Genomic DNA, 14,280 nt, shown 5'->3' with positions numbered 1-14,280 from the left:
AACAGCATTTATCTGAAATAGAAATCTTTTGTAACATTATAAATGTCTTTATCATCACTTTTGATCAATTTAAAACATCCTTGCTAAATAAAAATATGAATTTCTATAATTTCTAATCCCTCCCAGGCTTGGTGAACAGAAGAGAATTCTTTAGACGAGACTGTGAGGGATACGTAAGTGCTGTGTGTTTATTGTACTGTTGTTTAAAAACAGTGTTCAGCCGATGAAACGTCTTTCTGAAGAAAAAAAAAAATCAATAGACAAAAACTCCATAACTCCATAAAACTCCATAACTCCATAAAAGTTGTGATTTGTAAAAAAAAAAAAAAAAAAAAATTATAAGATCTAGGACCTTTATACAGCCTTGTTTTCATCTGCGTAAAATTCAGTATGGTGACTAACCTAAGGTCTATTATCCTGTAAATGCTGTTCTTGGTGGTTGTATATTTTTATGACATTCATTGTATAGTAACAGTTGACTGCAAAACTTAGAGAAGACTCTAAATTAGCAAGAAACCGGTTTTCATGCTATAAATCCCCTCTAAAACATCAATAAAGTATGTTTATTTTGCCATTTTACTAGAAAGTATTTTTCGAAACTTTTTATTCATTTTAATCAGTCTTACAGCCTGACTAGACACAGAAATCTAGAACGATGACATTTATATTTTTACAGTAATTTATGTACAGTGTTCACAAAAGATTCCATATTGAATTGAACTCAGTTCTTTTATGGAGCATAATTGAAAGGTTTTAATGATTTTATAGAGTTTAAAGTGTTTCTTCTTCCTCCTCTGTGTGGGTAGGCAGCAGGTAGCAATGTGGCAGTTTGTTTTTTTAGAAGGACTGCTAATAATTATTTAATTTAATTTTGCTCTCTAATGTATTTTAAAGAGTTACACCAGCTCTCAGTGGTATTTCCATCAGTAGCTGCAGCTACTGTGCAGTAGAGACCATCTGTGTAGGCATGTAAGGGTCTATATCTCCGGGTGGAGAGGAGAGCAGGTGAGAAGAATGGGTTTCACTCGTGTGTGTCTGAGGGTAGAGCTCCAAACTTCCAGAAGACACTGGAAATGTAATTAAACAGATGTTTTATAACAGAAACATCTGAATATGGCTAGATTAAGCACAAGGTCTGCAAGGGTCTGTACCTGGCTCAGGTGAAGTGGACTGCAGATGTAAAGACTCCTCTTCAATGGGAGTGTCTGAGTGACCCTCAGGGTCTGAGGTGAGAATCTGATGGAGAGGAAAATGATAGATTATTTTAAAAAATTGCTGTAGATTCACAAGCCGATTATTATATAGCCCTTAATCTGAAAATGATGTGCATGTAATCATGTCAGTGTGATGAGTTTGTGTCTGGTTCATGCCTGTCGAACAGATGTGAGGTTAGTCAGCGTCCCGATGCTGTTGCTGTCTGCGATGACCATGGCCTGGGACAGGAGACTGGAGGTGTAAGAGCTCAGGTCTGCCTTGCTGTACACTGAAACACATGCAGTATTAAAGTAAATTTTTTTGGTTAAGTCCACACTACATCTCTGAAATGAGACAAACTAGGTCCTTGTATGGTGCTTGTCCATTTAAAACTCACCACCGCCATGCTAGTATAAAGTGTTCTGTCTAGCCAGCTAACTGGTAGCGTTTTCAGAACTTTGGCTAATGTTCTATCAAAGTTATAAAGACAGTCTTCCAGTAATGTTAGTAGAATGTGTGTTCAAAGTTATCTGGTCTTTAAAAATGTTCTCAAATCATTAGGACAAAAACACTATTTATACATTGTTTCATGGAATGTTTTTTTTTTCTAGAACAATTTAGTTAGACGTTTGTCTAACTTTTTAAGGCTACTGTAGTTACTAAATAGTGACTCTTGTCTTGATGCACCACTAATTAATTACTCAGACCTCTAATTAAGTACATACTGTGGCATGGTAACTGTGCCATTGTTGCCATGAAGGAGCTTGGGCAAATGTGGCTCTGAAACTGCTGTGTTATTGGCTGCTGAGGTGAGGTGTGAAGCTGCTGCTGAAACGAGATTGGCTGAAGGGTAGTAAAGCCTCCCCCTATGTTATTGATGACGGGGACCGTCTGTGGTTGAGAGGACGTCAAGCCTACAGTAAAAGACATGTGTTAGTATTAATTAGCAGTGTGTTGGTGTTAACTCTTAATGCAGATCACTACAGGTACATCTCAAAAAATTAGAATATCATGAAAAAGGGTGGTAGGAAAAGGTGTACCAGCAAAAGGGATAACCGCAGCCTTGAGAGGATTGTCAGGCAAAATCCATTCAAGAATTTGGGGGAGCTTCACAAGGAGTGGACTGAGGCTGGCGTCAGCGCATCAAGAGCCACTATGCACAGACGAATCCTAGACATGGGCTACAAATGTCGCATTCCTCGTGTCAAGCCACTCCTGAACCAGAGACAACGTCAGAAGCGTCTTACCTGGGCTGTGGAGAAAAAGAACTGGACTGTTGCTCAGTGGTCCAAAGTCCTCTTTTCAGATGAAAGTAAATTTTGCATTTCATTTTGAAATCAAGGTCCCAGAGTCTGGAGGAAGAGTGGAGAGGCACAGAAACCATGTTGCTTGAAGTCCAGTGTGAAGTTTCCACAGTCAGTGATGATTTGGGCTGCCATGTCATCTGCTGGTGTTGGTCCACTGTGTTTTCTGAAGTCCACAGTCAACGCAGCCATCTACCTGGAAATTTTAGAGCACTTCATGCTTCCTTCTGCTGACAAGCTTTATGGAGATGCTGATTTCATTTTCCAGCAGGACTTGGCACCTGCCCACACTGCCAAAGGTACCAAAAGCTGGTTCAATGACCATGGTGTTACTGTGCTTGATTGGCCAGCAAACTCGCCTGACCTGAACCCCATAGAGAATCTATGGGCTATTGTCAAGAGGAAGATGATAGACACCAGACCCAACAATGCAGATGACCTGAAGGCCGCTATCAAAGCAACCTGGGCTTCCATTACACCTGAGCAGTGCCACAGGCTGATTGCCTCCATGCCACGCTGCATTGATGCAGTAATTCATGCAAAAGGAGGCCGAACCAAGTATTGAGTGCATAGAAATGAACATACTTTTCAGAAGCCTGACATTTCTGTTTAAAATATCCTTTTTTAAGTGATCTTATGTAATATTCTAATTTTCTGAGACACTGAATTTTGGGTTTTCATTATCTGTAAGCCATAATCATCAAAATTTCAAGAAATAAAGGCTTGAAATATTTCACTCTATGTGTAATGAATCTATATAATGTATGGGTTTCCCTTTCTGAAATGAGTGACAAAAATATTGACCATTTTCATGATATTCTAATTTTTTTTAGATGTACCTGTATATGAATTGTACCTATGAAAAGTGAGGAGTCCCCCAGACTCATTACACTTGGTAGGGAGGCCATGATCAGTCCTGGAGGGGCAGCAGAGGATCCTGAAACTCCATGCAGGGAAGTGAGAGTACTGACTGGAGGTAAGGAGCCACCACCAGATGCCTAAGAGAGAAAATGGAAACTTTGCCTGTCAGGTTCTGAAACCAGAGTTACATTTGCATTAAATGTATAGTAAATGGAAAAATGTAAATTCTGTCATCAATTAAGGAAGATTTAAAAGTCTCAGTGTTTTTGTCCATTAAAATAAAATTCGGACAGTGTTGTTTTGTAAGTGTATTTATTTCTTGTCTCAGTGTTTAGCGCAGTTGTCGTTGCTAGGAAACGCTTGTTTTGTTTACTGTGTGGAGACTGAAATCGCGTTTGGTCTGGTACTGTATCGCGTATCTTGTCAGTCTCGTGCGCTTTGCTTGGCCATTCGTTGTGATAAACAGGAAAGTGTGTCCAGCTGAATTCAATTTGAGATTTGTTAAACGAATAAAAAGAAGCTTAGTTTTATACTGTATATATGTACATGTATATGTATATGTGTGTGGCTGTACATACACATGTAGTTGTTTTTTGGAGTTTGGCTTAGTGTTATGTTAGAATCATTATTATACTCATACCTTTTGTTCTTTTAATATTTTTTAATTGTTTTTAGCTTTATTTTTTTGTTTTCATTTAAATGTTTTAGTTTTGAAATGTTGTTGTATGCATTTGTCATTTTTATTTCATTTCTTTTATTTTCTTAAATGTGTGTGTGTGTATATATAGTATTTATAGAGTTTTAGCTTTTAGTTTTAATTACTTTTTCTTATTTGTAAGTCGCTTTGGATAAAAGCATCTGCTAAATGACTAAAAGTAAAAGTAAAAAGTTTTGGACCCCACTTACTTTCACTGTGTGGACAAAAACAGGTCTGTGAAATATCTTCTTTTAAGAGAGTCATACAGGTTTAGAAAATAAGTAATAAATTAAATGGTGCTTTTAAATGTGAAAAACTGCCACTAGGTGGCGGCAAGTCAGTGTCTTATCGAGTTAGTCATTGAACCATTCAAATTATTCAAAAGAAACTAATTCATTCTAAAAACGAATCAAATAGACTTTATGAATGGGTTATTGAATCATTCACTCAAGCCATTCGTTCAAACACGGATTAATTCAGAAACTAAACAACGCTATGTGTCGCGAGGATTCTGTTATCCATTTGTTTGTTTTTTTTCTTTGGTAAAATACAGCAAAAACCGACAATACTGTATTTTAATTGTAAGTCACTTAATGTTAACTTTCATAATTAGTAAAACGAAGTGTCTATTTACACTTGAGTGCAAATAACCCGTCTTGTTGGAAGAGGCTATTTGTGCTAACTAGGTGATAATTATTTATGACGCGAGCAACCTGAGTTCGAACCAGCCTTTTGCCGAACTCATTCTTCTCCCTTTTCACAGTTCTTATCACATCGGAAAGGCATTTATTTTCAATAAAAATGAAGGAAAAAATCGAAAAGTTGAAAATAAATTGTCGGGTAGGGCTAAGATAGGTGTAGGAAGGGCTTTATTTTCCCAATGAGGCTAAATCCATTTAATAATTCTAATAAAAATGATCATTTACACTCAATACGTTATTATTGCATGCTGTTTTATAATTTACTACAATACTGAGGTGCAGATATTTGCCATTGTTTGCAATAAGTAGTATAAATAGCAGAAAATACTGCAATTTTTACATAGTGTAAATAGAATCTATCGCTATACACTTAGTGCAATTAGCCGCAGTTTAAATTAATAACTTAATTTCCGACCTTCTTACCATTATTATGAGATAAAAGCAATCAGTCAGTGATCACTTAAAATCTCACTGTTTTATGGTGATATGTGTAAAGTAGTGTAATCTCACTGCTTTGTGATGGTGTGTATCCAGCAGTGTATGACTGGGTTCTAGTTGGACAGGACTGGCTAGACGACCGCCGCCACCTCTGTCTTCTCCACTGGAGCTTCTCACTGTGCCCAGACTCTCACAAACCACTGACTGGTTGTACTTCAGAACTGGCTGGCTGTACTTCAGAACTTCAGGATATCAACAAAAGAGAAAGGTGGGTAAAACAGGTCAGATTGAGAGAGAAATCTAGGAAGAAGAATTAAAACCAACCTATTGTCATTAAAAACTGACAAAATCAGTCAACAAATGGGATAGGTATGAGCCTGATTGACATTGTACCTGGTGAAGGACTGGATGGTAGTGTCTGGCCTGTGGAGGGAGCTGATTGGCTGCTGTAGGGCACGTCCAGTGCCAGTTTGTGGCGAAATGCCTCCTCTTTACGCCGATTTGCAAACCAATTGTATACACGAACCTCTGTAACCAAATTAGAGCCTAGGCCAGCCAGCTGAGATGGAGAAACTCCCCTCTGAAGACACTCCGCTCTAAAACACATATACATTCAACAGGTATTATGTCATACCTTTAAAAACATTTTGAGTTGGTACCCAGTTCACTTCTTACCTGTTGCACTCCTCCACCAGTCCCTCCCTCTCCTCCTTACTGGGGTTTTTCTGTCGTTCATAGGCCTGAAACAGGATTTGTTGGGATGCTGGGCCCCATTTGAATCGATTCCTCCGTCCCTTTCTTACATCATCCCCGGATTCCTCTCCTGACACAACACCTCGACTGGCATTGGTGAATTCTGCATTGATCAGGGTGAGAGAATCATTAGTGTAATTCTTAAAGATGAATTCAAATAGAGAAATAAGAAATGGCCATACTCACGCTGGTTGATCTCTGCCTTTTTCTTGACGTACCAGCTGTACAGAGCAGCTCGCTTTTGATTCTTCATGGGTGTGCCCTTGTTGAGGTGCTGGGAGAGATGGGATTGGTTGAGGCCAGTGGACTCCACCACCTCTCTCTGTGGTAGGTTGTGCTGCTGCATATAGCTTTTTATCATTTTAGCCATGTGCCAAGAATCCTCTCTAACACGCACCAATACATGAATACATATAATAGGCATTTCTGAATATTTCCAAACAAGTTCTTATGAAATCACATGAAGAACATGATACTTACTACTGAATAATTCTCTGGAAATGGTGCCATTTGTGTTTGAGAATTTGAGAATTTCTTTTAATTAATTACATTTCAAGAGTCATACTTTCCCATGATTTTCCAGGTGATTTTGAGCCCCAAATATGTGGTTATGGCCTTGCAAAATAGGCTATATTTATTTCAACTAAGCTTATTTCAACTAGGATTTTTTTAAATAAATGATCAGTTTCATTCAGCAAGGAATCGGATGCAATAAATTGATCAAACACGATAGTACAGATATTTATAATGTTACAAAAATGACTACTTTAAATAAATGCTGTGTTTTAAACTTTCTAGTAATCAAAAAATCTTGAAAAACAAGGTTCAACAAAAATATTAACTGTCTTAAACATTGGTAATAATAAGAAATGTTTCTTGAGCAGCAAATCAACATATTAGAATGATTTCTGAAGGATCATGTGACACTGAAGACCAGAGTAATGGTGGTGAAAATTCATCTTTGCAATACAGAAGTAATTTACATTTGAACATACATTGAGAGTTATTTTAAATAGTAATAAATAAATGCTCAATAAAAAATTAAGACCAATAAAGAAATGTATCTCATTTTGAGACCTTGTCAAATAAAATGGATGATTTCATTCCATTAAGTATGATGTCAGGAACATAAAAAATTTCTTTAATATAAGCATACTATTTTAATTTCAGTTAGAATTTAGCTTTTAAGAAATGAGTCCTTTAAAATGTAATTGTGATGGTTAGGCTGCAAAGTGGCTGATATTGGAATTAAAAAAATATATATTGATACATTATTATAGCTTGTTAAAAAATATATATTCTAAGTAAGAGATAAAACATTTTATGTTATAAATAAAAGTGTCATGTGAAAGTACACTATTCTGTTAATAATATTAGTAGACAAACACATAGTAAACTAATGGCACTGTTTCCTGAAAATACCAACTTTTTCCCAATTAAATTTATTTTTTTTACTTTTTATTAAGGCTATTTAAAAAAAAAAATGTTTTGGAAGAAGGGTGAGGGGGAAGAGAAAGGATAGATAATACAGAGGTAGAGCGGGTGCAATGTTTACACTGTAAGATAAGGCAAGAGACAAGGGGCCAAAGTCCAGTAAAAGAGATTGCAAATAACCCTCTTGAATTCAACACAAGCACACAAAGCCTTACTAACACACAAACATATCCAACAGTAATGCATTTCACCTATACAAATCACTCACAAATTCCTTTTGAGGTTTAAATAAAGTGCATTACAATTCCATCTCTATTCAAAGAGCCACACGTTTAGAAAACAAAACTCCCCTCACAACAGTACTATCTTTACAATATCACCACAGTCATGTGTACACAAACACACACAGAGAGAGCGGTGGACACTGTGTCACTCTGTTAATTTTCTAACCAGTCGATGTAGCTCATTTATTAAAAAGTTTGAAATGGCCAGAGAATAATGAATAGGGTGGGTAATTAGTAACTAAAAAAGGTGGAACCTCCTTTATATTCACCCCATCAGTTGGGAAGCAGAGCACCAGAGGAGAGAGGAAGCCAAAGAAAAGGAATAGAAGAAAGAAGACCTGACATGAGCTAGAGAAAAGAAGGTTTAATCAAGAATTTGTGGAGTAAAATAGGAAGTTGAGAAGATGCCAATGGTGGATTTTAGATGATGTTTCTTTAGAAGAACAACATTCGAGGCACTAAAGTCATATTAGACATTTCTGATTGTGTGTTTTGGATGAAGCTTGGATTGATTGATCAGAAGACACCATACTTACTGCAACAGCTGGTCCACTTCAGCTCTCTGCCTCGCCGCCTCCTCTGGCGGTAGCCTCTCCAGCTCATGGAAGATAGGAGGTGGATTGTCCAGGTCTCCCTCCTCCGAGCTCTCGCCATCAGCCCGATCCATCCTCTCTGCACCGGCCGAGGCCCGTTCTCGCTCCAGATCTCCCATGGCCTGGATCAGCAGCTCTTTTGACAGCCCTGATCCCAGCAGAGACCACACCAGCTGCTCCTGTAAGGCCGACAGCCGGCCGCTTCGTTCTCCTCCTGCTCTTCTCCCCTCTCCTCCCTCCATCTTTTGCATTCGGAGGTGTTTAAGCAGCCGTGTTTTGTCTATAATTTGCTCACAGAAGCTATGTCCGTGTCACTGAAGCAATTACCAACACGCTCTTTGTGTGCAAACAGATGTAGACACACGGCAAAACAATATCGCACACGTTCAATAATCACCTCTGTCTTTGAGTTCAGTAGTCTGTCTTTCACATGAACAGCTTGTTTTCATTTTCTTTGTCGTTTTCTTCTCTTCGTTTTCCAGCACTCTTCTGTTTCTGCTCCTGTATTAAATCTAGACACCTATTGTCCTTTTGCTTTGAAATGGGATTTTTTTGCTACTTGCTTTTCCCTTCATCCCCTCCTCCCTTACTCTGTTGCTCTCTCTCTCTTTCTCTCCCTCTCTTGGTGAACTTTAGCCTCGGCCTGTGTTGAGGGCAAAGTGTAGAATCTAACTATTCAGTGGACACTGCAAACACATTCACCACTCACACTGTCATCTTGTTTGTCTTTTTTTATGAAACATTTGTTTTATCCATGTTCCAGACTCAGACATTTAATTTTGAACTACGAAAATCTGTCATAAAAATATTGCTGTATTTGTAAAACTGTGACAATCTTTGTGAAATAAACAATTTAAGTATTTATTGTAAATTAAATATATGCCAGTGGATCTCAACCAGGGGGCCAGGGCTCTCTAGGGGGCCTAAAAGTGACTTAAAACTTCTTCAATTTAAATGAAATGAAATTTTTATTAATTTGTGAAAATCACATTTTGTAAAGCGATTTTAAAGATTGCAAAATGCAGTGTGTAGCTGATCCTGTGGAGCACACCACATGTAATTGTGTATTATTGTGCATTAGATATCCCAGACCAAGGCATTTTTTAAATGTTTGAGTTGTTTTCTCTCATTATCCATTCAATGAGATTTTACATCTGTGTCTGTTCATGTGACATCAGAGGCTGAGGGGTTGATAAAGACCTCCCACTTCCTGCCTCTCTGAATATCTCAACCTAACCCACACCTGTATTCACACGTAATGGACAGTGTCCCTGTTTTTCACTCCATTTGCAAATAATTGTATTCATATGAAACTGCTATCATCATGCATATCTCAAAATTAAAGTTTAAAACGCACAAGCAATCACAAAGTGGGACATATCAGAAATGAGACCAAGCTATTCATTAAACTCTGTATTGTGTAGTTTTTTAAACTTGAGTGCTCCATAAAATATTACCATACGATCACTTTACAACTGCAGTTATTGTCACTGTTTCTGAGACTATGCTAGTGAAACTATGACTATGACAGACTCCAGATAAAGGTCATTTAGCATTGTCTGTAAAAATGCAGTACACCTGCACTGTACAACTGGAAAAAATATATCTAAAAAGAGAAAATATTTTTCTATTTGAAAATTGAATTTATTCCTGTGATGCAAAGTTGAATTTTCAGCATCATTAGTCCAATCTTCAGTGTCACATGATCCTTCAGAAATCATTCTAATATGCTGATTTAGTGCTCAAGAAACATTTATTATTATTAATGTTGAAAACAGTTGTGCTGCTGAATATTTTTGTGGAAACCCTGATAATTTTTTATTTGATGAATAGAAAGTTCAAAAGAACAGCATTTATTTGATATAGAAATCTTTAGTAACATTATAAATGTCTTTACTGTTAATTTGATCAATCTAGTGCATGTTTCTGAATAAAACTAGCAAAATCTTACTGACTACAAAATTTTGAATGGTAGTCAAGTTCCTTACATGTCAAACCAGGATTTGGTAAATTATGTGCATCGCATGACCTAATGTTAATATTTGAGTACTTGACTTGAGCAGTGTTGGATGCTCAGCATACAATCTGAAACATTTTGAATTATCAATCAACACTGAAAATGCTTCATGTTCAGTATGTGAGCCCTTCCATATTTAAATTGATTTAATTGAAAACACCTTATTGAGACAACATGTCTCAAATAATTGAGAAGAAACAATACACTGGCAACAGGAACAGAGAGAAACAAACTATTGGACATGTATATACAATGCAAAAAAAATTTTATATATAGAACTGTAATTATACACTATTTACATTTTTACAGTCATACCTTTTTCTCACAAATAGCACCCATAAGTTAATAAATTCAATTTACATGCTGAAGTGCATAGTGTTCCATATAACATCAGCCACTCTGAATTACAGTAAGCTTCTGCTGAAGCACCATTGTCACAGAACAATGGGAATCATTAGCAATTCTTAAAAACAGCGAACCATCCAGGGAACATTCACACCAGGTGTTAGTGGACTGAATGGACAGATTTTATGGCCACAAAGAACTTGTGAAGGGGGAGCGCTAGGGATTGACAGTGTTTGGCTGGACACAGAAGCAGTTTCCAAATGTATTTGCTTAAACACTGTTTAGTACGGCTGAATATGTCTTGCTATCTGTACGTCAGAGCGATAAAGGGTGCATGTTCTAGATGTACACCATAATCTTGACAGGGCTGTGCGATATTATCCAGTAAGCTGCAGTGTAATGCCAGTCCCAGCTCTAAAGTGGGCTGCAGGGGGGCCTCACCATTCCTGCTCTCATTCACCTCCCCCCACACTACAGGCACTGTGTCTTGAAGGGATGGGGGTCTTTGCTTTTGAGCAACGACCCCTGGTCTGGTCAAGCCCCTCACCCAATGCATTTCCATCACGCTTGGACCTCTGCTGGCTCCTCCAATTACCAGCTGCAGGGCCTGGATGAGGGCAAGCAGATCCACTCTCAGCTCTACGACACCATCTCTCAACCAGACTCTGTACCTGCAGAGAGAAAGAGAAAATATTGAGGACTTTTTTTTTCAGAAGCTCCGTAATTTCTTGGAGTGTGCTAACAACATTCTCACTTCATCTATCAAGTTCCTCTGTCTCACCTAGTAGGGAACCCTCGTTTCTCCAGTGAGGGCAGCACGGGTTGGATGTTGAGGTGTTGGGGGTTTGAAAAGTGAAAATGAACTTCCGCTTTCTCCAACGGTGCTGACAGCACATCCTCTCCGAGCAGAAACTCAATGTTGTAGTCTTGACAAGTAAGAAAAGGACACATGATTAGGGATACTGCTGTCACATAAATATACCTGCTGTAAAATCGTGAATTGCCAGATTCATGATTTAGGTTTATGCTGGTTTGGTGCTGGTCTAGCTTTGCAAGTGACTTTTTGACAGAAATTTTCAAGTTGCAGTCTGTTGAGGTTCCTCTTAGCAAAGCAAAATTGTCTTTTAATGTCCCTGCCAATAAATATATTTTGAACAAAACACCATACATAATTTTAGGTGTATTTGTGATGTTGTGTGCTACATTTTAATTACAGTACTTTTTGTCGAAAACTCTTTCCATGCTGAAGAAAATAAAAAAGCTGGTTGGCTGGTTTTAACTGGTCTTCCAACCTGGTCGTAGCTGGTTTGAAGGCACTTATTTAGCTGGTCAGAGTGGGAGACCAGCTGACCAACCAGCTAAAACCAGCTGAACACTAGCTCTACCAGGCTGGGAGACCATCTTGGCCAGCTTAAACCAGCTAAGTCCAACAAACCACTATAGTTTGGTTTTAACAGTGTCTTTTTTCCCCACAAAATAAATTCGCTCGGGCGCTACTGTTGCTATGGTTACCTCAACACTACTTCTGTTTAATTGCCCTAATTAAATTTACGGTTTATTAGCAAAACGGCTGGTAAAGCTGGTTGACCGACAGTATTGCAAGCTAAACCTGATGGGATCACCAGCATCCCATGTTGAGGACCAGCATCACTTTTTCAACAAGGTGTCGGAGCAGAGAGCTACTTACCCCCAACTTTTCCGCCTTGTATTCCCTTGACACTTCCACAATGGTAGCCCACTTGACAACAGCGATAAACCCGTCTAACGAATCTGAAGAGGGGTTGTTCTGGGAAAACAGCACGACGTGGACCATCACTCATCGTCGATTGTATCTTCAGACGGTACATCTGGCCCCAGTCACCAAGCGGAGTGGTGCTCTCCGTCCACGGGGCGCCCAGGAGGGCGCAGTGGTCGTGCTCGGATACAGGTGCGCGACGGCTCCGTCTCTGGACGTGTCCGATACGGATTTTACGCTCTCCTTGAAACGATGTCACCTTGCGAAGCTGTGTACGAAGCGATCGGCACTGTACTCCTATAGCAATAGTCATGAAAGCGAGGACCAGCAGTGAAACTCGTGTGCGCGTAATCGTGGCCATTTCAAATATTCACATATATTGCGCTCCGGAGATCTCCACTAGACGAATGAGAGGGTAAATCCTGCTCTGACAATAAGCGCAGTTTCTTCTGTGGAATTTGAATTCTGGCTTCTTTTGGACTCTCCTCCCCCTGGTTTTGTTTGGGACCCTTAAGCAGCCATTCGCACCCCCATCGACCTTTTAAATGTGCATAATGAGGCGCCCAGAGCCCTGCCAGTCCAGGCCATTCTTATTCTCACTCCTAATGACCCTCATTACAGAACATCTGCACCATCACCAACAAGCTGCTCATTTGCAAGAGAAACAACTTGGACCAAGGGAAGCATAAAAGTTTCCCAAACTGCCCTATCCTGACAATAGCTCCACAACCAACAGAGAGGTAATCTGGGATATAGAAACAATTCATCTGGGTGCACATACACTGACCCTAAATAGTATTTGGATACTTAAGCTACACTTTGCAATTCATACTTATACAAATGTATGAATTTCATTACATAGATAACAAACAATCAACTAAGCAGCTTTTCTCACAATTAACTTCAATTTCGAAGTTAATTTAACCAGGTAGTTTCAGTGTGATTTTTACTGGATGAAGTAAGTTTTCCTCAATTTCACACAGGTCCTATCAGAGAACCACAGGTGTAGCTCACATTTACTGTAAACACGACTGGTGAATGTTTGACAACCAAAGTGTCTAAATGTCTATATGTTGAATGAGATATCTAGCGTTTTATAATTTACAATCAAATTTATGTGAAATATTTTGTCTAAAAAGCGTGTGTAAATATTTTAAGGGTTAGTTCACCCAACAATCTGTTTTCATTTACTCACCCTCATGTCGATCCAAACCCATAAGACTTTAGTTTTTCTTCCAAAAAACAAATGAAGTAAGTTTTAATAAAACCTGAGATATTTCTGCCCCTCTAAGGAAAGCCCATTACACCAAAACTTTGAAGCTTCAAAAAGTTCATAAAGAGATCGTGGAAAATAATCAATATGAATTAAAAGGTTTAACCCAAGTCTTCTGAAGAGACATGATTGCTTTTTTATGATGAACACATTTAATTTAGGCTTTATTCACATTTAAATGTTGATCAGCAGCACACAGGTCACATCAAATATATAACAGACGTACTTGTTTGATGCACAAGAACAAACATTAATAGTTCTTGTGTGTCAAGCACATACAATAACATTTGTGAAAGCTTTGGGAGAATAATGAGAGAACATTAAAAATATCTTCATTTGTGTTCCCACGATAAAAGAAAGTCTTAGGGGTTTAAAATGACCTGAGGTGAGTGGATGATTGCAGAATATTCATTTTTGGATGAACTATCCTTTTAGGTATCCAAATACTTTTTCAGCCACTCTCTAAATATTTCTGCATGTGCAATTATTTCATATATCTAAACCCTTCTAACAGAATATCAAACAGGTTTACTAAAGGACATTTATTAACACTCAAGCACAATTTTGTTCCATTTTAAAAAGGTGGCAGTTTCAACAGCTATACACATCTACCTTTAACAGTAACACTGAATGGTCTCAGCCATTTTTTAA

The 14,280-nt window shown here is 38.3% G+C and overlaps 2 protein-coding genes across 2 annotated transcripts; both read right to left on the bottom strand.

The window, feature by feature from the left end:
- Positions 1-587: 587 nt before the first annotated feature.
- LOC107712475 (hepatocyte nuclear factor 1-alpha-like) lies at positions 588-9,024 on the bottom strand. The gene is made up of 10 exons (XM_016517738.1): positions 8,203-9,024; positions 6,135-6,334; positions 5,871-6,051; positions 5,589-5,791; positions 5,268-5,437; positions 3,355-3,496; positions 1,920-2,108; positions 1,371-1,483; positions 1,152-1,236; positions 588-1,067 (listed from the first exon to the last, which is right to left on the bottom strand). Exons 1-10 carry the CDS (start codon positions 8,508-8,510, stop codon positions 937-939), a joined length of 1,722 nt encoding a protein of 573 aa, XP_016373224.1. The 5' UTR covers positions 8,511-9,024; the 3' UTR covers positions 588-936.
- A 1,593-nt stretch (positions 9,025-10,617) lies between these two features.
- LOC107712458 (uncharacterized) lies at positions 10,618-12,966 on the bottom strand. Its single transcript, XM_016517717.1, has 3 exons — positions 12,309-12,966; positions 11,403-11,547; positions 10,618-11,292 (listed from the first exon to the last, which is right to left on the bottom strand). Exons 1-3 carry the CDS (start codon positions 12,715-12,717, stop codon positions 10,926-10,928), a joined length of 921 nt encoding a protein of 306 aa, XP_016373203.1. The 5' UTR covers positions 12,718-12,966; the 3' UTR covers positions 10,618-10,925.
- Between the last annotated feature and the right edge of the window lie 1,314 nt (positions 12,967-14,280).

This window comes from Sinocyclocheilus rhinocerous, unplaced genomic scaffold, assembly GCF_001515625.1.
Source record: "Sinocyclocheilus rhinocerous isolate Xijiao unplaced genomic scaffold, SAMN03320098_v1.1 scaffold87, whole genome shotgun sequence".
In the NCBI taxonomy this organism is placed as follows: Eukaryota; Metazoa; Chordata; class Actinopteri; order Cypriniformes; family Cyprinidae; genus Sinocyclocheilus; species Sinocyclocheilus rhinocerous.
Note: the sequence above shows the minus strand (reverse complement) of the source record. Positions and strands in the feature narration are given on the sequence as shown.